The sequence below is a fragment of the Notechis scutatus genome, chromosome 9 (genome assembly GCF_049901735.1).
Source record: "Notechis scutatus isolate UNSWTSFEM ecotype Mainland chromosome 9, rNotScu1.2, whole genome shotgun sequence".
Lineage (NCBI taxonomy): Eukaryota > Metazoa > Chordata > Lepidosauria > Squamata > Elapidae > Notechis > Notechis scutatus.
Genome location: NC_142017.1, coordinates 21983635 through 22008028, shown reverse-complemented (window position 1 = coordinate 22008028; position 24394 = coordinate 21983635). Strand labels below are relative to the sequence as shown.

The 24394-nt window shown below is 45.5% G+C and overlaps 1 protein-coding gene across 3 annotated transcripts in view; it reads right to left on the bottom strand.

The window, feature by feature from the left end:
* Window positions 1-5622: 5622 nt before the first annotated feature.
* Window positions 5623-24394, bottom strand: part of CHST8 (carbohydrate sulfotransferase 8) — a 336215-nt gene continuing 317443 nt past the window's right edge. For all 3 annotated transcript variants that reach the window (XM_026680164.2, XM_087971793.1, XM_087971792.1), the window contains 2 exons: window positions 12318-12355; window positions 5623-7045 (listed from right to left, as the gene is read on the bottom strand). In XM_026680164.2, the coding sequence (XP_026535949.2) occupies window positions 5894-7045; window positions 12318-12355 (1190 nt within the window). In that variant the 3' untranslated portion in view covers window positions 5623-5893. The remainder of the gene's footprint in view (window positions 7046-12317; window positions 12356-24394) is intronic.

The following is a 24394-nucleotide window of genomic DNA, read 5'->3' as shown; positions in this document are numbered from 1 at the left end:
CTTTCAAGTCTGAAATTCCTTCTCCTGCCCTGTCAGGCTAATTACTTCAGTTTGGTTTGTTTGGGTTTTAAATTACAGTTTATGTGTATCTTGTTTTGGACTGAATTTTCTATAGTTAAAGGCTGTTCCTGGGAGAGTTTTTTTCCAGCTGAAGGTAACCTGGACATTGGGGGCAAAGTTGAAGATAGTAAAGGGACTGTTATTGCTTATTTGACTGTGTTGCCTTAGTGCCACGCCCTGGGTCATCACAAGACCCTTGTCATAAGTCAAGGACTACTGTTTGGTGGCTAAGGTTACTCAAATATGCTTGGAGATGGACTGTGGCTGGGAGGTCCAAGTGAGTTACCTGAGGTTGGTGAGGTTATCTGGATGAATTCAGTCCTGTGACACCTGAGGATGTGGACAAAATCCTTCCATATATGAGTCCACTCACCTGTCTACCAACCAGGGCTTGGGTCCATGCAGTGGTATCAGCACATTTGAAGGAACACTCTTCTTTCTGCCTTTGAAGAGGAAGTCATGTGCCTCTTCCTCAAGAGAAGTTTTGTTTTTGCATTTTAACTTTTTAAAAATTCAATAAAAACAGAATAAGAACAAAAAGAGAGGCTATTGCTAGACAATATTACACGCCCCCCCCCATTATGAATAACTATTGGCCAGTTTCCAATCTTCCCTGTTTGGAACAGGTTGTGGAGAAGATGGTTGGCTAGAAGTTGCAGAGGATCTTGGAGGAAACAGGTTGTCTAGACCTATTACTGTTAAATAGGTTTGCAGTGGTTGAGTTTGTTCATGATGTTTGGTGGAACTGAGATGGGGGCGGTGCATTCATCCTTGTGTGCTTTCCTCTCTCTGTGGTTTTCAATCCCATTGACCGTGGTGTTCGTATGGACTGGCTGGGGGAGGGGAGGTTGGAGTGGGAGGCCCTGAATTGCAGTGGTTTGCGTCCTTCCTCAGTGACTAGTCTTGGTCTCCTCTCAATTGGCAGCAAAGGGCAGATCGTGCGCATGGCCCCCCACTTTGCAGGCTGCCTCAGGGTTCCATGCTTTCTCCCCCGTTGCTTAACATCCAGCGGAACTGCTGGATGAGGTATAATCTGTCATTATGCTAACGATATCCACAGGGGTAGGATTCAAAAATCCCAGCGACCAGTTTGCTGCCCAGTTGCTGGGTGGGTGGGGCCATGGTGGGCAGGGCCTACCAGAACTTCCTATTTTCAGCTTCCGGAGGGCCTCCGGGGCCGTTTTCACCCTCCCAAGGGTCCAGGGGCCTCCCCCGGGCCTCTGGGAGGGCAAAAACAGTCTCCCCCGGGCTATGGAGGCCCTCCGGAAGCTGGAAACAGGCTTGTTTCCGGACTTCCAGAAGGCCCATTTTTCCCCCCTCCCAGAACTTCTGCGCAGACCCTCCATCGAAAATGAGCCATGTGGAGACTCCTGGGAGGGGCGGGGTGGGAGGGAAGGGGCCGCCCAGTCAGTTGAAATACCGGTTCTCCAAACCAGAGGTAACTTTAACACCTGGTTAGCCCGAACTGTTAGAATCCCACCCCTGGATTCATTACAACCCTGAATTGCGCAGGTGAGACTGTTGATGTACTGACTTCATATCTGGAGGCTGGTTGGGATGGGGTAGAACTGTTGTGGGTCTGCCCCTGGATCCCTGTTCTGACCCAGCTCCCAAACACGACAAAGTTAACTTAAAGATTCGTTTATTGGGCATGCCAGCAGCCCTGGCAAAAGAGTTTCTCTCTCAATGCCGACTAACAGGTCCATCCAGTCGGAAGATGAATAGTTGCCTGCCACCCCTATTCATCTCTGCCCCCTGCCTTTTATCCCCAGAGCTAGGGTGAGGCTTTGCTAGCAGTGGTGGCTCTTCCTTCTGAAGGACTGGCCCATAGATTTCCACCGCTCTCCTCTCCTCTGCCTTCTGTGCATCTGCGTGTCAGGCACTGGGCCCAGCTGTTCCTCCTCTTCCTCATCAGCCCCCTCCAGACCTGGGGGTTGTTGACTCTCTGTCTGAGGGCTGACGGATGGCCCAGGCCCAGGCTCTGCCTCTCCTTCTTCCAGCTCCATGCCCTCTTCCCCCTCGGAGCACCCAGGTTGCCCTGATGCTGACCGTGACTCCCATGCCTCCTCCTCCTCCTCTGATTTGACTGCTGGAGGGGCTGCTGGCTGACAGGCCACAACAATGCCTCTTCAGGTGCAGGTTCAAAGGAGGAAGGCATTTGAGTTGGCAGAGGAAAATGAGGAGCCAAGTGCGGGTCAGGATCGGGGTTTGGAGAGGGCTAGCCTGAGGAAGCAGCCTCAGCTGGGTCATTGGATGAGTGACAGGCTAAGGCTGAGGCTGAGGGAGGTGATCAGCAGCTGCAGCAAGTCAGCTAGGAGGCTCCAGATAAGGACCAGGAGCAACTGCCACCCATTAGCAGTGAGGAGGTGGAGTCTACACCTCCTCCTGATCCAAGGACAGGTAGAGCAGAGAGGAGACAGGCACACTGCTGGTCAGCTAGGCTACTCATGAGGAGGCAACCTTGTGTCAGCTCTGAGACAAGAGCTACCAGAGCTGTTCCTAATAAATCAGTTGGAGATTATACTTGTCTTGGAGTGATTGATTACAATGGACAATTCTGGATGCCTAACACCTTGCCTCTCATGAAGGATTGCACTGTCGTCACCTACTTAACCCTGCCCCGAGGACTTGAGTATTCCTGGAGCAATGTGCTCAGTTCTGTGCCTTGTGTGCTCATGCCACATATCCTGACCTGTTTGACTCGTGGATTGCTTTCCTGGACTTTGTGTGCGCCAGTGACTCTTGCTGTGCTGAGCTCAGAGTCCAGACCTGTTCAACAGGCGTGCTTTTGGAATACCTGTTTGGGGGTTTGAATAAACACAGGTAGACTTTTGCTGTATGTACGTGTGTGGGGGTGAACAGGGCAGCACAAGAACAGACTTTGGGTCAATCCTGAGAAGACTGAGTGGCAGTGGCTATTTTGCCCTCTGGGCTGGGAACATCTCCATTGCTGACCTTGAAGGCCAACTGTGGGCAGGCAGGTATTTGTACAGGTTCATCCGGTGTCATAATCGTGCCACTTCCTTCACCAGGAAACCTTTCAGATAGTCACTCAGGCCCTGATCACCTCAAGGTTGGATTACAGTAATGTGCTCTAGGTGGGGCTGGCCTTCAAAACTATCCAGAAGCTGCAGCTGGTACAAAACTCAGTGTTATGAATCACTACTGCTATGTGAGCTGCAGAGCTTGCCCAGTTGGCTTCTGGGTGCAGTTCAAGCTGTTATTACCTATAAAGATTTTCATGGCCTAGAGAAAGGGTGTCCAACCTTGGCAGCTTTAAGACTTGTGGACTTCAACTCCCAGAGTTCCTCAGCCAGCAAAGCTGGCTGAGGAACTCTGGGAGTTGAAGTCCACAAGTCTAAAATGCCAAGGTTGGACACCCTGGCCTAGAGCAGAGGTGGGCAAACTTTTTGGCTCGGGGCCGCATTGACTTTTAAAATTTGACAGATGGGCCGGGTCAGCACAAGATTTTTGGGAATCGCCCCCCACCCTTCCCCCTCTTCTCCTTCTCCTCCCCTCGGAGGCCCCCTGAGTCAGGAGTTGTTGCCTCGGGAAGGGAAAGGCAAAAGGAAGAGCCGCGGCGGTGCTTTGCAATGGGAGCAGCGGCACCGGAGGCTCAGGCTCAGCGGCTCCTGGTTTTGCCTTTTCCTTCCCAAGGCAACGCGGACTGGAGCCGCACGGAGCTGCGCCGGCGGTAGCAACTCCTGACAGCCCCAGCTGGACACCTGAGCGGAGCCCGGCGAAACTGAGCGGAGCCCGGGCGAAACTGCCTGTTGCTGCTGCCGGAGCACCACCGGTCGCCTCCTCAAGCAGCCCGCCCGCCGGGCTTGCCCTCTGCCGTGCGGCTCGGGCGAGAACACAGCGCCCGCGAGTTAAAAGGAAGCCCGAAAGTTGCTGGAAGTTGCTCGGGTGCTGGGAGCAGGCTTTTAAAGTGCCGCCCGAGCAAAGTTTAAGCCTGGAAGCCCGGAAATCTGAGCAACTTCCCAGCAACTTTCGGTTCCGTTTTAACTCGCGGCGCCGCACTCGCCCGAGCTGCACAGCAGCCCGCTCCAAGCAGCCCGCCCTGCCCGCCGGCGGAACCCTTCCCGCTCCTCGGCGGGAAGACGCTCCAGCCTACAAACTTTGCCTTTGCAAAGCCCTGAAGCCCGGAAAACCGAGCAACTTCCCAGCAACTTTCGCTTCGTTTTAACTGCGGGCGCTCGCGCCTGCCCGAGCCGCACGGCGGAGGGGAAGCCCGGAGCGCCGCCGGGTCACCTCCAAGCAGCCCTCCTGCCCGCCCGCCCGCCGGCTTCCCTCTGCCGCGTGGCTCGGGGGCGGCGAGCGCCCGCGAGTTAAAACGAAGCCGAAAGTTGCTGGGAAGTTGCTCGGAAACGGAGCACCAAGGCAGGGCAAGGCTCCACCAGCAGCGGCCTAGCTTTAGGTGGCTCCAAGCAGCCCGCCCGCCCGCCGGGTGGAACCCTTCCCGCTCCTCGGCGGAAAGACGCTCCAGCCTGCAAGCTTTGCCTTTGCAAAGTTTAAACCTGGAAGCCCCAGAAAAGAAAGGGGATCGGGCGGGGACTCACCTTCGGAGGTCGCACTCGAAGGTGATTTCCGAACCCCAGCCGAGGCCTTTGCAAATTTCTTTTCTTTCCTACCCCTAGATCGCTCCGCACTGTTTTGCAGCTTTGGGGCCACGTGGCACAGGGCAATACGCCACGCCCAGCTATTTTTTTTCAGGGGCGGGCCGGATTGGACAGACCAATGGCAGCAATTTTTTTCAGGGGCGGGCCGCATTGGACAGACCAACGGGCCGGATGTGGCCCCGCGGGCCGTGGTTGCCCACCCCTGGCCTAGAGCAAGGGTGTCAAACTCAAGGCCTGTGGGACAGATCTGGCCCGCAGGGCCATCCTGGTCTACCCAATGTGGAGAGGAAAGATCAGGCCAATGTAGCTTTGGCCCGGTCTACCCAATGTGAAGAGGGAACATGCCAGCAGTTAAGGGAATGGTGTCAAGCTGGCCACGCCCACTGAATCACCATGCCCACCTGGCCCTCCGAGGGCAACCACAATCTTGATGCGGCCCTCAATGAAATCGAGTTTGACACCCTTGGCCTAGAGCCCACTTAGCTGAGGGGCTGCCTGTCTCCAATGGTTTCAGCCTACTTGGTATATCTGGGCTCCAGGTCGCTTCAACTCAGGGCTGCCATCTTGTCCTCTGAAACGTTTCTTCATCAGTCCCCACCCCCCTGGAATAGCATCTCCCCAGAGATATTGCCAGGATGATATCCATCTCTTTGGCTTCTGGAGAGCCTTTAAGACTTGGCTCTGTTCCCCAGGCGTGGGTTTAATGTGCTTGTTATATATCGATGGGCACCCTGTTATATTTTTGTGTTGCTTTATAGCCATTTTGGTCAGGGCTGTCCCTTTCTGTAGGTTTTAACTGTTTAACTGTTTGGGAGTTTTGCAAGCCTTCCAGAGTTTTCACCACAAATATAAGGATTCAATTCAATTAAAATGTGCCTAACCATTATGGTGCCAAAGTGATGAAGTGTGCCCTGTGATGTGCTAATGCAAACACCATTCCTCTGAATTTGTTTTGTGATGTCCCAGGCCAAACAGAAAGGGTGAAGCTTGGATGGTGACATTGTGAGACATACTTTATCCGCCTTGCCAACCTCACAGAGACACCCAGGTGAGAACTGGAGATTGCTGGGAATATGAAAGACAGAGCAACTAATTTAACCTTCTGGTGCAATGAAGCTCATTCATGGAGCTTATGTATTAGTATAAATGTCTGTTCCACAAAATTGCATAGGAGGAGCCCCACAAGGTTGCAACCAACAGGTCACCTCCACTTAATAAAGGTCTTCAAAGGGCTTTGAGTAATTAAACATTAAATAATCCATATAATAGAAATCATAACTACTCTGCCTTTGAGAAGGAGAAAGCTGTGTAAAATATTGTTGTGTGATCTGAGTGGTTGTCCTCTCTTCATTGGAATGTCTATCTTTAAACCTGGGGAAAGTTAAGTTGTGGGGAGCATTTATCAAATGGAGGAAAAAATTAGCATCTTCTTCCATGGTTTCAAATTTCCCAATGAAGTCATAGTCTACTAAGCAAGGACTACAGAGCCTGTTGATGTGATCCCAGTGGATGTCCATGCCGACCGGCCGATGCACGTCGAGAAGATACTGAACGAACTCTTTGAACTCTACCCCAGAGCCTGTCCTCAGAGCCTCCTTGGTGGCATTGGGGCGATACTTGGAAATAATGGGCCTGCCAAAGACGGGGTGGTAGTAATTGTTTGGATGCTCAAACTTGTCTCGAAATGCCGACACTAACTTCTCAAAAGGTTCCCGAACAAAGAGCATCTTCGTGTAAGTACTGAGCCTGTAGTTGATCCCTTTGTGATCAAAACTGTCCAGCTTCTTCAGATAATTCCCGTAATGCACGGTATTGTGCTGAATAACCCTGGTTGAGGAGGCCAGTCCGTTCAGAACCATGAGCACTCTCTTCCAGTTGGAGCAGCCGGCTTTAGGGACTTCACAATATAAAATCCGATATTTATCTTCCACAAATATCCTGGACACGTGATAAGGGGTGATGACTCTTTTGTTGTTGCTCTTGTACTTGGCGCATGTCTCCCTCATGATGCGTTTCCTCTCTCTTTGGACCTCATAGAGGCGTCTCCACCTCAGCTCGTCCTTCACCTCAGCTTTCAGGGCGGGCAGGCCGAGGAAGGAGCCGTTCACTGCAATCCGGATGGGGCCTCTTTTCAGGACAAATCTCCTCCTTCGTTGATAGGCCCCGGCAGAATTAGCAGCTGAACTTTTCCGCTGTCGGTCTCGAATCCCCACTGAAGCCTTCCGGGCACGGCCTGAGCTTCTTCGCTGCTTCACAGACTCATCTTGCATGGGGTGTAACGAGGCCCCCTGGTTTCCCACCAGAAAGACATAGCCTCCGTTGCCCTGCGTTTTCCCGCCCTGATCGTTGCTCGACGCAGCTTCCTAATGGAAGAAAAGAACCAAGGCATTACTCAATGAAGACAGCATTCATCACAGCTGGCAGAGTTTAATGATGCCAGTCCTATCTACCTTTTTAGTTGAGCCAAACTTCATCACGCGGTGCACTGGCTTTACACACCACACTGAGGCTGCGGTGCTGTTTTTTTTTTAATTTTTACTTCCTACTTTTGAATGTGTCGCTATTAATCTGAACATCAATTCTAGAGATAAAACCGAGGACCCTGGCAAGGAAACAGGTTTAATATTTTCAAAGCTTAGCATCTATGAAGATTCTCAGTCACCCAGCTCACAGCAGTGGTTTTTATTTTTGAAAAGAGGCCATTTGTGTTAACATTGAGCAGCCCTCTCCTAACAGTGGGGGAGGGATAAGACCACCACCTATCCCCAATTTACAACGGAGTCCTTTTGGCTGTTCCAAGAAGATCCCACAGCTCTGATTCAGGTGATCCTGAGGTCACAGATAAATCCCCCAGTAACCACAAATGGCTCACAGAGAGCATTGACTGAATAGAAAACACATTTTTTCCTATCATTCCCCCTCCCATCAACTAATCTCAACTGTCAATAACTGTCCTTCCATCTCCCATCTCCCATCGCCCTTTATATATCCGATGAAGCTTCTGGGATAGGAAGCAAAAAAAAATCCTCCAAAAAAAATCAGTCCAGTTGCTTTTTCAAAAATAAAAACCACTTTTGTTTCAAAGCTTAGATGCAAATAGAGGGACGTTTTCCTTTAGGGAAGACTTCCGACAGCCGTTTCCAGGATGTTTTCAGGGGGAGAGCAAATGCCGGAAGATGGCGGCGGTGGCCCTGCTTTAAAGCCCCGCCCCCTTTGTATGTATGGCAGAAGGGGTGGAGCTTAATCACCATGCCACATGGCCAACCTGGAGACGTTGTTTTCCTCTACACACTTTCAAGGTTGAACATCGAGGGGACATGTAAAAGTGAAGATAACAGTTCTATCTATACTGCAAAGTTCTCACTTTTCCGCTAAATTAGAATGATTCCCAGTTGATGGACCCACTGACGCCATCAAGTCCAGCCCTTTGCTCAGTGCAACCATCCCATTAAACGTATCAGTCAAATGGCTGTCCAACTTCTGGGTGAGCACATGCAGCAGGAAAGGAGAGCTCAGGTTCCTTCTGGGCCAGTGGTTCCTCTGTTGCTAGGAAAACGGGTTTTTTCCCTAACATGTTAATACAGGTAGTCCTGGACTTACGACCACAACTGAGCCCAAAATTTCTGTTGTTAAGTAAAACAACACAAATGCTGGGCTCAATTTAGTTTAGTGAAACAATTATTCAGTGCATTTTGTCCCATTTTACGACCTTTCTCGTCACATTTGTTTAAGTGAATCCCTGCAATTGTTAAGTTAGTAACCCGGTTGTTAAGTGAATCTGGCTTCCCCATTGAATTTGCTGGTCAGAAGTTTGCAAAGGGGGATTACAGGACCCCAGGGCATGCAGTGGTCATAAACATGAGTCAGTTGCCTAGAGTCTGGATTTGGATGAGATGATCCTGGAGTTGTTACAAAGGTCGAAAAGTGTGAAAAATGGTCATACGCCACTTTTTTTCGGTGCCGTTGCAACTTTGAACAGTCACTAAATGAACCATTGTAAGTTGAGGACTTATGTGTATTTTTCTGCACCTTGCTCACTGAAACACTAGAGAACACATCTTTGAGGTTCTTTGGCATCACCCTCCAGGTGTCTGGCCTTTTGGATTCCCAGACAAACACACTGGATGTAACATCATTCTAGTACAGGGCTCTCCAACCTTCACAACTTGAAGGCTTGTGGACTTCAATTCCCAGAATTCCTCAACCAGCAAAGCTGAACCTGTGCAATGGGGTTGTATAATTCTTGCTGTGTGAAGGTATGCATGTGTATCTTTGTGTGTGTGAGTGAGGGGAGCGGGGCAGCACATTGTGAGGAGAGGAACTCATAGGGACATATACAGGGGAGTGGGACAACTTGCCACAGCCAACTCACCATGGCCAACTCACCACAGCCAACTCACCACAGCCAACTTGCCATGGGACAACTTGGTGCGGGACAATGTAGCAATTCTATTTATTTAAAATAAATAAAAAAATATTTAAATTTTTGCCATTTTATTCTGTCACTTCTTTTTGCATCCTTTCTTTAATGATTCTATTCCACCATTTCTTTGATGTTAGTATAACTCTTGTCCTGCAGCGAGTTGTCCTGTGGCGAAATAGCCATGGTGAGTTGTCCTGCAGCAAATTGGCCATGGCAAGTTGGCTGTGGTGAATTGTCATAGACCCATCTACAGGGCACGTCAGGATACCTTGATTGTGTGATTGAACTGCTAGCACTTTTCTATATGTGTTGCACGGATGATTTGATTGTACGGCCAGAGCTGCTAGCTTGATTTTCTTCATCGTTCTCCGTCCTTTCCCTCCCCAGGGCTGCCCTATGAACATCTGTAGTTGCTCTGGACAGCCTGGTCAAAACTCTGTCCGGTCTCTGTTAATTAAAGAATGGTTGTGTTTGCATAACACATTTGCACAGCCTAAAATAGGATAATTTGTAAGTGAGAATGTTGTGAGAAAGAAGCAACTGACTTTGCAGAGTTTGCAATTGAGACAATCACATCAAGTTGCCACAAGGGTCCTTTGCTTGGTTATGATGTTCTTGGTTATCTTGGTTTCTGTTCTTGGTTTACCGTAGAATTAGTGTCACAAGCAGTGAGTCAAGCTACTCACTAATGAACAAAAAAGATTTATTTAGTTATTGGATTTACATGGTTGCATAATTCACAAAAATGCAACTCTGCGGCATCCAGCAACAAACACTGAGTATAACAATTTCCATTTCTTTCAGACATAAGTTTGGATTATGGTATGTCAAGATTGTTTCTGAATTTATCCGTTGTGTGAATAAGGCAAACTACTGTAATATGTGCCAACTTGAGGATACTTTTGGACTAAAATGTGTATATATTTTGATGCAGCTTTCTCCCGCCATATTTATGTTTCCTTCCAATTTAAAACTTAACAAGGCTATATGCATTTCTGTTCATAGTTTTCACATGTGTGCTTGTGTATGCTTATACATATATCCACACTTGGAATATGCATCCAATGTTAGTCACCACAATATAAAAAAGATGTTGAGACCCTGGAAAATGTGCAGAGAAGAGCAACAAAGATGATTAGGGGGCTGGAGGCTGAAACTTAGAAAGGACGGCTGCAGGAATTGGCTATGTCTGGTTTGATGAAAAGAAGGACTAGGGCCGACATGATAGCAGTGTTCAAGTATTTGAAGGACTGCCCCAAAGAAGAGTCGGGTCAACCTATTTTCCAAAGCACCAGAAGGCAGGACAAGACACCATGGATGGGAACTAATGAAGGAGAGAAGCAACCAGGAATTAAGGAGAAACTTCCTCACAGGGAGGACAAGTAACCAGTGGAACAGCTTGCTATCAGAAGTTGTGGGTGCTCCATCATTGGACAGCTTTTAAGAGGAGACCGGACAACCATTTATCGGAAATGGTATTGGGTCTCCGGCTCAAGCAGGGGGTTGGATTAGAAGACCTCCAAGGTCCCTTCCAACAGGAGTTTGATCCTGACCAGCTCAAGGTTGACTCAGCCTTCTGTCCTTCCAAGATCAGTGAAATGAGAAGCCAGATTGTTGAGGGCAATAGGCTGACCGTAAACTGCTTAGAGAGGGCTGGAAAGCACCGTGAAACAGGATATAAGTCTTAAGTGCGGAATGTTATTGCTATTTTGTTAGGCTCTGTTCCTTGTATCCTTTGAGTATGGCATTTTCTATGTGAAGCTGATGAATTTGAGAACTTGTGAGTTTTCATCATTTACAGATAATTAGAGGGGCCAATTTGTGATGGCAAGTAACTTCCTTTTGAGGGAAAGGGTCTCTCTCACATCACTTCTGGAATCCTTGGTGTTGAATTTAGATGGTATGGCAGCTAGACTTTTTGAAGTTGCATTTAATGCAAGGAAATTATTCCATTCTATATGTACATCTGACTGTCTCTGCCTGGTTATCTCACTTTTGATGAGCTGCATTGCAAAATTCTGGGGGGGCGGAGAAGCAAAACTGGATTGCTAGCTAATTAGAACAATTGATGGATGGCAACCTGTGGCACTTCAAATTCACCAAGTTTGCATTGCTGATGTGTATCCCCCTGCCCCTGGCAATTCCCCTCACCCCAGCAAATAACGTGGAATTATGTCAATAACAGGGGGAAGGAGAGACTTTGGCTTGTATCAGCTGATCCCCAAAGGCAGGACTGGATTTTCCTGCCCCTCTTCTGGCAGCCAGTGCAGACGGCAGCAGAATTGGACAGTGGGGAGGAACACGGGCCAGTCTGGGAGTCTGGAGAGGACTCGGACGAGGGTCCTGCGTCCAATGCAGAGATGGGGCCAGGGCCACCTGGGAGTGGGATGCTGACTCCGGAACCTCCAGAGTCTGGCAGCAGCGAGGCAGAGGAACAAGGGGAGCCTGTTCCGAGGACACGTGTGCGCAGAGCTGCCAGAAGGCAAGAGCAGCTAAGACAAAAGGGGTGACTCGGGAGTGAGGCTTGGAGATGATTGCCCCTCCCCTAAGGTATAAAGGAAGTACAAAGACAGAGAAACCTTTGCAGGAAGCAAAGTCGTTCGCTCTGTTCGGATTAAACCTTGAAGCTCTGTGTGGAATTTGTACTTCAGCTGGCTTTTTACTGTTAATTTGGCAGCCATTCAAAGGAGAGAAAGGTGGGTGCTTATCTCGAGGGACTGTTTGGGACTCAATACGGGCTGGGAATGAACATAATTCCCCGCGTTGAAATAAAACAAGAGTTGTTTGGACTAAGCGTGCACTTAATTACGGTCTCAGGAAGCCTGGGTCAGAACATCAGCAGACCGGCTTGCAAAGAGCAAAGCAACAGCAGGGGGAGCCTTATTGCCAACCTCTTTTTTCATTCAGAATGGACTGGGTGATCTGAAGACATTTCTGATTAGCCAGATTGGATGCAAAAACATTGGCTGTGTGGAATATTTCTCATGCATTCGATTTATTCAGCCTAGGCAACTTCAAAAACAAGAAAACCAAAAGAAAAGGAGGCGTATTTCACAAAGTGTGTTTGAGCAGCCTAATAAATCGAGAGGGGGCAATGAAGGAATTCACATCCAAGGAAACAACCTTCCCTCTTCCGGCGGTCTTCCTTCCACTCGGCCTTCTCCCCCATGGATTTCAGAAAGGAAAGGAAAGGAAAGGAAAAGGTCGCTTACTCTTTGAGCTTCCTGAGATCCCTGGCCATATGTCATTCCTAAAGAAAGAAAAGACAAAGGATGGTCACAAGTGGGATCTGCATAAAACGTTACATTCACTTTCCTGGTGCATCTAGTGGGGTGCTTTCCACCACGGGCAGTCCTCGACTTATAACAGTTCATTTTAGCGACCATTTGAAGTTACAACGGCACTGAAAACCGAGACTTAGGACTGTTTTTCACACGACCATTGCAGCATCCCCCCCGGGTCGCCCCGTGATCAAAATTCAGGGGCACGGCAACTGACTCACATTTATGATGGTTGCAGGGTCCCACCCCCCCGGGTCACATGATTCCCCTTTTGCAACTTTCTGACAAGCCCAGTCAATGGGGAAACCAAATTCACTTAACGACGGTGTTAAGTGAACGGTGTGGTTCACTTAACAAATGTGGCGGGAACGGTCGCAAAATGGGACAAAACTCACTTAAGCAATGTCTCAGTTATTGACAGAAATGTTGGGCTCAACTGTGGTCATAATTCAAAGACCGTCTCTTTTAGCTTGTTCCCCCCCTCCTTCATTTTCTATTTCCACCCTGTTAGTGTTTGGGGATTAACCCCTAGCAGAGTATTGCAGCAGTAGTCAAGCCAGGAAGGGCCCCAGAGTATACACACACTGAACACAAACACTGTTTGTAGTTTAAATAGTTTTTAATCCATTTAGAGTTTAAAGCATTGTCATTCAGTCCAATAGTCATTCACTATATTTCCATCCAGTAAGACTCACTATTACAGTCCAAGTTAAGAGTCCTTGCAATATCTTTATCAGCCGATAAAGATATCTTCTCCTCCTCCGGTGCCTCTCTCCAGAGGAACAAACGCTGGATATTCAGCAAGACGTTCAAACAGTAGAACAGTAGAATTACGCAGTAAATCAGCAAACAGTAGCAAACAAGAACAGTTCAGTCACAGGCACTCACAGTCAGTAATCACAGTTAGTCACAGTAAGACACAGTTAGTCGCAGTAAGCTTTCCAGCTTCTAATGCTTCCTTATATTGTAACTTCTAACCGCACCCTTAATCGGCTAATTGCCTGCAGCATTGTGCTTAAAGTGATAAGCACTTAAACCATGATATCTAAGTTTTATATATTTATTCACCCAAACCATATTTGGTATCAATGTTATACCTAACATACTCCCCTTTTGGGTGAAATAAATATATAATACCTTTTACAATCTAACCCCATATTTTTCACAACTCTCCTGGTGCTTACTGGCACCTTGGGCTTTAGTAAAATTATCAGCTAAATTGTCCTCCGACATACAGTACTCTAGCTGAATCATCTTACTTCTTACAGATTGTCTCACGTTTAGGTATCTTAGATCTGTATGTTTGCTCCTTGTTTTTACTCCAATATTTGTGGCCATTTGAATTGCTGCCTGATTATCTTCATGTATAATTATAGGATAATCTACAGTTATACCTATATCAATTAACATTTGTTTATACATTATTAATTCTGTACATAACAGTGATAAACAGGAGAATTCTGCCTCCATAGTAGACAAACTTATATGCTGTTGTCTTATTGACTTCCAGCCTATTAACGTCTTACCCAGCATTATGGCTGTTCCTGAAGTCGACTTTCTAGTGTCTCTTTCTGATGCAAAGCTAGCATCTGCATAAGCACTCAGAATTAAATCACCCTTTGGTTCTAAATACAATGAATAATTCATTGTCTTTTTAAGATATCTTAATATCCTCTTAGCTGCAATCCAGTGTCTTTCACATGGTGCAGAATTGAATCTAGCCAACTGATTCACACAGTACGATATATCTGGTCTAGACCAATTGCTAATATAAGACAAACTACCTATTAAAGATTGATAAATCACCTTATCAAACTCGGGCTTTGTTCATCAGTGTTGCTAAACTCCTGACTCATTGAGTCTTAGCCGGCTTACAAAGCTCCATCTTGTAATCTTTTAGCAATTTGCTTATCTTATCTTCCTGAGATATCTTAAAACCTTTCCGTGTTTTCTTTATATTCAAACCGAGATACTTCTTTATCTCCCCTAATTGCTGATCTTTATTCTCTTTCCTAATGATGCTATTATTTTATTTGCTTCATCATTAGTTTCCAGTTATCAATGCAATGTCATCTGTGAATAGTAATAATAATGATACTTTCCCATTTGTCTCCCTCTTAAACAGACATGGATCGGCTAAACCAGCTTTAAATCCTATATTGTCTAGTTCCTTTACAATATACTGGTTCCATTCATAGCCTGATTGTTTTAGACCATAGAGGCTTTTCTTTAACAACCAACAATCATTATTATCCTTATTTTCACTTTTAATATCAACAGGTTTTTTCATATAAATAATATGTTTTAATGGGCGTGCAAGTAAGCAGTTTCCACATCTAGATGGTTAACTATATAGTTTTTACTAGCTGCCCACACTAAAGCTGCCCTCAAGGTTGCTGCCTTAAGACTAGGTGCAAACACCTCATCGTAGTCATTGGCATTCTGCCTAAAACCTTGGGCTACTAACCTTGCCTTATGGATTAAATTACCATTTTTATCTGTTTTTACCTTAAAAATCCATTTGCAGCCAATGGATTTCTTACCTACAGGTAATTTGGCATTCTCATACACTTTCATATCTCTTAATGAATTCATTTCCTTATTAGGATACTTTTTAATTTCTTCAACAGAATTAGGAACTTGATTAATCTGGCACACTGTGTTAGCCTGGTACCTATCAGGCGGTCTAGATATACGTGTAGTTCTTCTGGGAATTACAGGGCTTACAGGAGGACTTTGTTGAACTACTACCTGTTCATCTTCCTCATCCTGTTCAGCTATTGAATCTGTTTCTTCCTTTATGGGCACTATCTCATCCTGTATTTTTCTCTTTACTTTATTTTTAAAGTTACAGGGATAACTAATGGGATTTCTATAGGATTCAATAATTACATCTTTATTGGCATCCTGTTCTAATTTCTCCCATCCTTCATGTTCTAGAAATTGGGCACTAGCACTACATAACACTTTAGATGTGCCTTTCTCCCAAAATCTATATGCCCTATGGTTTGCCTGATAACCAACGAAGAAAAATCTTTTAGCTCTATGTTGCCCTTTTTTCTGAGTTGTGCAGGAATATGCACCCATGCTGGTGCACCAAATGTGTGCAGGTAACTTAGGTCAGGTTTCCTGCCATGCCACCTGCTAAATGGTATTTCACCTGTTGTTGTATTAACAACGTTGTTCAATATGTTATTAGCACACATTGTAGCCTCCCCCACAAAGAATCAGGTAACCCAGAATCATTTAACATTGTTCTAACCATTGCCTGTAGTGTTTGGCCTCTTCTTTCAATAAAAGCGTTATGTTCTGGCCTGTATGGAGCAGACTTCTTATGCTCTATTCCAGCTACCTTAAGTCTGTTCTGGAATTTGTTATTAATAAATTCCATTACCATTATCTGTCACCAGGGTTATCAGTTGTCGTTTAGACTTTCTTTCAGCAAACCTAAGCCAATTGAAAAAATGTTGATATGTTTCAGTTTTGCTTTTCATTAAATAGCAAAACCCATATCTAGAATAATGGTCCATAATGCTCAGTATATATCTAGCACCCCCATACTGGGTTTCTTTGGACCTATGATGTCTGCAAATACTACTTCTAAAGGTTCTTTTGTTTTGAAACCATTTAGCCTATTTGCAGGCAATACTTTGCTCTTATCTTCACAGCAAACATTACAACGCAAATATTTATCACAAGGTTTTAACCTTATTCCTTCAGATAACTCAACTGTACGTTTTAGCATTTTAAAATTTACATGCCCCAAACGCCTATGCAATAAATGGATACATTCATTATGAGGTTTTATATTATTAAATACAGTTTGTGCCTCCCCTTTCTTACTATTATCTAAGACATATAATGTTCCATTTAAAGCTGCAGTTACCCTTTTGTTATCTTTTTCAATTATGCAATTATTATCCTTAAAAGTAATTACATAACCTAATTTATCTAATACCCTTACTGAAAGCAAATTAAACTTTAGTTGCGGTACATACAGCATTTTTATATCCTGGTTTATGCACGGACAATGTGCAAAACCTTGACCTTCGCGTTAAGATTCCAGCCGTTTGCAAGAGATATATGTTGAGAGCTTTTAGACATTTTTATAAATTTTGTCTTATCTCTTGTGATGCAGTGGGATGCGCCACTGTCAACCACCCATATATCATTCTTCACATCAGAGTTGCTAAACGTGGCTAGTTCTAACCATTTCTTTGGCTTTTTTATATTCTGGCTTTTTCTCTTTTTGCAGAATCTTGCCAAATGTCCTCTGCCTCCACAATTAAAACACTTTTTAATTGTGTATGCCGTCGAAGATAAATTCTCTTCTTCCAGGTGCTGTACTTTGCTTAGCTGGTTTCTTACAGGCTTTGAAGATAATTTCTCTTCTTTCTTATCTTCTCTCAGCTCGTCACGCTCACGCCTTCTTCTGGCTTCTTCTAATAGCCTGCCTGTTATGTCGGTTAATGAGAGGCTTTCTTTTGGCAATACCTCTAACGAAGTCACATAGTCATCATAGCTTTGATCTAATGAAGATAATATTATGTAGACTTGTTGCAGTTCATTAAATATAAGCTTTTTTTTCATGCAATTCTTGAAAAATGCTCTTCATACAGTTTAAATGAACTAACATATCTCCATTCCTCTGAAGATGCGTCGAAAAAGCTTCCGTGTAAGATTTATATGTGCTCCTACACTGTCCCGAACATAAATCTTCCTGAGGTTCTCCCAGCAGTTGCAGCATTTTCTTCTCCACGAATATGGACAAGCTGCTGATCACAGAGAGTCAGTCCTATGATGCATAAAGCCTGCTCATTCTTCAGTTTAAAGTCTTGTAACTTTTCTTTATCATCATCATTAGCAGGATCCCAGCTACTCACATCTGGTGGGTTTGCTATAATGTCCCACAATCCTTCTCTGTGTAGAAGTAAACTACATTTCATTGACCATGAAACATAGTTTGTTCCATCCAGCCTGGATATCATGGACAGTTGTGACAAATTTACTTGTGCCATTGCTCTTCAGATATTTTGACTATTTTAAACTAATTAAAACAGTTTGTTTTTACAGTAATGTGCAACTCACACCAACTCTCTCTGCTATATCCTGGTTAGTTAGACTATGCTGCTGGGCCCATAACCAATGTTAGTGTTTGGGGATTAACCCCTAGCAGAGTATTGCAGCAGTAGTCAAGCCAGGAAGGGCCCCAGAGTATACACACACTGAACACAAACACTGTTTGTAGTTTAAATAGTTTTTAATCCATTTAGAGTTTAAAGCATTGTCATTCAGTCCAATAGTCATTCACTATATTTCCATCCAGTAAGACTCACTATTACAGTCCAAGTTAAGAGTCCTTGCAATATCTTTATCAGCCGATAAAGATATCTTCTCCTCCTCCGGTGCCTCTCTCCAGAGGAACAAAGCGCTGGATATTCAGCAAGACGTTCAAACAGTAGAACAGTAGAATTACGCAGTAAATCAGCAAACAGTAGCAAACAAGAACAGTTCAGTCACAGGCACTCACAGTCAGTAATCACAGTTAGTCACAGTAAGACACAGTTAGTTGCAGTAAGCTTTCCAGCTTCTAATGCTTCCTTATATTGTAACTTCTAACCGCACCCTTAATCGGCTAATTGCTCTGCAGCATTGTGCTTAAAGTGATAAGCACTTAAACCATGATATCTAAGTTTTATATATTTATTCACCCAAACCATATTTGGTATCAATGTTATACCTAACACACCTACTTCAATATTCCGACCTTAATCCTCCCTCTTCCCCCTGGGGTTGGCTTCCAAAGGGATGGGAGGACCTTCCAAGCCAAGAGGACAGCGGCGGAGAACAGAAAACAGATCCACAAGGATACCAACCTAGAACTTCTTAAGAGTTTAATTTTCTTGGGAATTACACTTTTAGGAAACAGGTAGCTTGCTTGGTATTGTCGGAAGAAATATCCTTCTGGGTTCAGTTCCAAGCAGGGAAGAAAGACACTGGAAACATGGAGGCTGTTTGGAAAGATGGTTTAATGGTTGGACAGGACCACGTGGCTTGGAGCTCCAAAGAAGGAAGGGAATGAGAGGCTGAGAATCCCTGGGTTTTATGCCCTCTGTCGGGATTTGAATTGGAGCTTGTATTCTGATTGGCTGTCAGGCTCCCATGGGGCCATGCAGGGGCAACTCCGTAGGCTGTCCTGAGTTCCAGGCTTGGTTGCGCCTTGCTGGATGATGATGTAATGAAAGAGCTTTGGGCAATTCCTATTATAGCTCTACCTAGAGTAGATCTTTGTTATGTCAAATATTAATGGCCCACCCATTAACAAAGGTGGGGGTGAGTTTCTGCTTCTGAGTTTCTATTCTTTTTAGGGGAAATATTCTGCCTTTTTGGTATATTCTAAAATATTTCATATCCCTAGGAGAGGGGTGGGTGCCAACTTCCAACAGTATAATTGGTTGCTTTAATAGGAGGCATCTGAGCTCCTTTCCTTCTTCGGAAACAGCTCCCGGCCTTCTGTCTCTCTCTTTTTTTTCTTCTATAGCAAATGCCAACCTGCACCTCACATATTCACAGGAAATTCATAATTGCAACGCCCTCTGCATGGGGCTGCCCTTGAAGAGCATCTGGAATTTCAGTTGGTGCAAAATGCAGCATCCCGCATGGTTTTGTGCAGACCTCGTTGTGCACATGTGTCACCTCTCCTGCGGGACCTGCCTTGGTTGCCGATTTGCTTCCAGGTGCAATTCGAGGTGTGCTGGTAGTCCCCTTTAAAGCCCTTCATGGCCTGGGACCAGGTGATCTGAAGAACCATCTCTTGCCGGGCAAATCCACCCAACTCACTAGAGCAGGGAGGCAAGGAATGTTGTGGGTCCCATCCCCGAGGGAGATACACCTGGTGGGACCCAGAAGAAGGGCCTTCTCTGTGGGGGCTCCCTCTCTCTGGAACATCATCCCCCCTCCCCCGGAGATTAGAACGGCCCCCTCTTCCAGAAGGCACTGAAGACCTGGTTCTGCCAGTGGGCCTGGGGAGCCCAGAGCGGGCTGGAACCCATTAAATGGTTTGTGTGATGTGTTGTCGCTGGGGTGGGGAGTGGAGAGGGTTATTACATTATTTGATTATTCTCTTTTATTGGTTTTATTTTTTTATATATGAGGTTTCTATATTCCTGAAATTATATTCAAGGCTGGAGAGGGGACTGCAGAGAACATCTTCTGGATGTGCTTCCCAATTATGTTCCCCATGTCAGCCAGGTGCTGCTTCATCCATTGGCCATACCCCCCACTCCAGGTAATAAAAAATAAAATAAAAATACTAGGCCCTGTGACTCCAAAAAAAACCCAAAAACCTCCCACACTGTTTTTAAGCAGCAATTCAGTTGAATCAATCGATCTCACAATTTTAATCAATTGAAGAGAAGGGACATGTGCAGATCTGCCCAAAGAAGCAAAATGAATCTGGATGCATCTGATACAATTTAATAGTTCATCTTGAGGTCCTGATTCAAGTCAGGAAGTCGATGCAATTTGAGGATTTGATGAAATGACCTTAAAATTGAATTGGCTTTTTGGGGGCGGCTCTAAAAACAGGATTGGCATATATATTAATTCACCATCTTTACTTATTGTTGATCCCTCATGAAGGATTTGCAAGTAAACTTAATAGTTGCAATCATGGAAGCCTTGTCCTTTAGTTATAGATTTCTTCATTCTTCAAGAAACAGAAAACCAAGAGTAAGAATCAATGGGTGATTTTTTTTTTCCAGTAGAGGAAGTGAAAATTGTTTCCCTCAAAGATCTATGTTGGAATTAGAGCTTTTTTTTTTTAAAAAAGTGTTTTAAATGTCTTGACTTGGGGATAAAGCACGGAATTGGTCAGACTTGCAGATAATACCAAATAGTTTATGGTGATAAAGCCCAAAGGTAATTCTACCAAACAATCTCTTTAAACTGGCTCAATGGATTATGTAAAGATAAAGGTTCCCCTCACATATGCGTGCTGGTCGTTTCCGGCACTGGGGGGGCGGTGCTCATGTCCGTTACAAAGCCGAAAAGCCAGCGCTGTCCGAAGACGTCTCCGTGGTCACATGGCCGGCAGCACTAAATGCCTCCGAAGGCACACGGAACGCTGTTTCCTTCCCACCAAAGGGGTCCCTGTTTTTCTACTTGCATTTTTTTACATGCTTTCGAACTGCTGGGTTGGTGGAAGCTGGGACAAGTAACGGGAGCTCACTCTGGAGGCCAAAACATATAAAGAACAGTTGCTGGAATTGGGTATGTCTAGTTTAATGAAAAGAAGGACTTGAGGTGACATGATACCAGTCTTCTAGTATCTCAGGGGCTGCCCCAAAGAAGAGGGAGTCAAGCTATTCTCCAAAGCCCCAGAGGGCAGGACAAGAAGCAATGGGTGGAAATTAATCCAGGAGAGAAGCAACCTGGAACTAAGGAGAAACTTCTTAACAGGGAGGACAATTAATCAGTGGAAGGGCTTTCCTCTAGAAGTTGTGAGTTTTCCATCACTGGAGGTTTTCAAGAAGAGATTGGACAACCGTTTGTCTGAAATGGTATATAGGGTTTCCTGCCTGAACAAGGGGTTGGACTATAAGACCTTCAAGGCCCCTTCCAACTCTGACATTCTGTTCTGTTCTAGCTTCCATTAAGACCTTCTATCTACTTCTCTAGATTTTTCTGGAGCATCTTCCCAGACCCTCCTGAGAGACAGGGCCTGCGGTAGATGCATAGGACTCTCTCGTATGCCAGAGAGCCCAACAGGGAAGCAGGGAGGCAGGTTGCCGATCGCACTGTGTGAATGGGGATGTCTCAACGAGGCTGGGATGCCTGATGTTTAGCACTAGGGGGAATGCGGCTCCCCCCCTCCTTAGTGAACGTGACTGACATTAAGCAGCTTCTTTTGTGCATCCACTTGTCATTGTCAGAGTTGCCTGGGGAAGCATCATTTTAATTAATGAGAACCTGCAATCGTGGACTGCAGGTCAGTGTCTGTTACACGATAGCAGGAACCTCTCTTGGAAAGCAAAGCTCAGTCCTGTCAGATTAATTTCAACCAGTCCTATCAGGGCCAGGATGGCAGGCAGAGAATCTCCGCTTGGGGGTGTGGGATGTGGCCACAGATTCGAGGGGGGTACAGACGGGCATGGGGTAAGGTGGGAGCCAAAAGGGATACTGGTATAATACCGGTGGTGTGTTCCAGCTTTCTGAGCCAGAGGTGGTATTCAGCCGGTTCGGACTGGTTCTCGGGAACCGGTAGTGGACATTTTGAGTAGTCCAGAGAACCAACCAATCCCACCTCTGACTGGCCCCGCCAACCCCATCTCTTCTCTGCCTCCCATTGAGTCCCAGCTGATCGACTGGGTCTTCTTTGGTTGCCCTGCATGGGAGAGCGGAGCTGGAAAGCAGGTCAGTGGGGTGGGGAGGGAAGGGGAATTTTACAGTAGCCTTCCCCTACCCAGCCCACCAAGCCACGCCCACCAAGCAACACCACGCCCACCAAGCCACACCCACCAAGCAACACCACGCCCAAGCCATGCCCACAGAACCAATAGTAAATTTTTTGGAATCCCACCACTGCTCTGAGCTCAAACCCTGGACAATGGAACCATGGAGGCCTGGGCCTTTGGCTGCTTGCTAATGCATGCCTGGTCAGTCCAAAACAAGCCCCTCGCCGCCTTATTTGTGATCTCACTGACCTGGCATGCATCACCTGGGTGAGGCCGGATGGGGGAGTTTCCCTCTTGGAAATGATTCCAGCCAGTTTGTCAGTAGAAAACTCCCTGGCTGAGCTGCTGGAGGCCATTCCTTTCTCCAAGGATTGGTCCCAATCTGCGTTAGGGAGCAAGATCACCAAAGCGATAGTGGAACAGGCAGGATCCCACTGCTGACTAGCGAGATACAAAGAACTCATCCCTGTCCTGTCCATCTCTTAGTTGTTGTTTTAGAATAGCTTTTGTAATCTTAATCTGTGCGGTTTTAATGCATTAACATTTAAATTATTTTTCTATCTGTTTTATAGCTTGCAAGCTGTCCAGAGTCACTTTATATGGGCTGGCATAAAAATTTAACAAGCAAAAAAACAATACACCTGGGAGGCAAACAATAAAATCAATTATTATTGCTGTTATCATCCCATCATTCAATTAAATTTGTGATCCAAGTGCCCTAGTGCACCACAATTTAAGTATGAGCTGCCAAAAAAGCCAACCCAGCCCTAGGCTGCAGAAACAGAGGGACAGCATCGAGACCATGAGAAATGACAATACCACCTATACCCAGAGGTGGGATTCAGCTGGTTCTGACCAGTTCTGGAGAACCGGGAGCAGAAATTTTGGGTAGTTTGGAGAACCGGCCAATCCCGCCTCTGACTGGCCCCGCCAACCCCATCTCTTCCCTGCCTCCCATTGAGTCCCAGCTGATCGGCTGGGTCTTCTTTGGTTGCCTTGCACAGGAGAACAGAGCTGGAGAGCAGGTCAGGGGGGTGGGGAGGGAAGGGGGATTTTGCATTAGCCTTCTCTTGCCACGCCCACCAAGCCTCGCCCACAGAACCAGTGGTAAAAAAAACCTGAATCCCACTGCCACCTATACCACACTAGTGAGGCCACCTTTGGAATACTGTGTATAGTTCTGGTCACCATGATTTATTTTATTTATTTATTTATTTGATTTGCCAATTGTTTACAAGATAATAAGTATAAATGTATACATAGTTGTGAATACATGAAATGGGTACATATAAGAAAAATAAAAGAATAAGAGAAACAATAGGACAGGGACGGTAGGCACGTTGGTGCGCTTATGCACGCCCCTACAGACCTCTTAGGAAAGGGGTGAGGTCAATAGTAGACAGTCTAAGGTTAAAGTTTTTGGGGTTTGGGGAAGAAACTACAGAGTCGGGTAGAGTATTCCAGACATTGACCACTCTATTGCTGAAGTCGTATTTCCTGCAATCAAGTTTGGTGCGGTTTACTTTGAGTTTGTATCTATTGTGTGCTCTTGTGTTGTTATGGTTGAAGCTGAAGTATTCATTGACAGGTAGGACATTGCAATGTATGATTTTATATACCATGCTTAAGTCAGACCGAAGACGGCGTAATTCAAGGTTTTCAAGTTCTAGAATTTCAAGTCTGGTGGCATAAGGTATTCTACAACGAGTAGAGGAGTGGAGAACTCTTCTTGTGAAATATTTCTGGACTTTCTCAATTGTGCTAATATCAGATACGTAGTGTGGGTTCCAGACTGATGAACTGTATTCGAGTATTGGTCTAGCAAATGTTTGTATGCTCTGGTTAGTAGTGTGATATTACCAGAGAAAAAGCTACGTAGGATTAGGTTAACAACTCTTAATGCCTTTTTGGCTATGTAGTTGCAGTGGGCTCTAGCACTTAGATCATTAGAGGTGAGTATTCCAAGGTCCTTTACAGAGCTTGAGTCATCAACAAGATCTTGACTATTCAGCTTGTATTTTATTTTCTGATTTTTTTTGCCAATATGTAAGACAGAGCATTTATTTGTTGAGATTTGAAGTTGCCATTTGTTTGACCACTCTGATACATAGTCAAGATCTTTTTGTAGGGTAGCAGTATTGTCTGTGGTATTGAACAGCTTTACATCATCAGCGAAGAGAAGCGCAATTGCTCTTAATATGATCACAGAGGTCGTTTATGTAGAGTATGAAGGGAGTTGGTCCTAGAACACTGCCCTGGGGACACCACTATTGACAGGTACTGGATTTGATAGTACGCTCTCCGATTTTGACCATTTGTTGTCTGTTTGACAGGAATGCTTCTATCCAGTTATTCAGTTGTCCAGAGATACCATAGGATTTTATTTTTAGGAGTAGTTTGTCGTGTACCACTGAATCAAAGGCTTTACAGAAGTCTATGTAGATTGCGTCTATTGCTTTGCCCTGGTCGAGTTGTGTCGTCCATATGTTTTTGCAGTGTAAGAGTTGCAGATTACAGGATAGTTTTTTTCTGAAACCAAATTGTTTATTGGAG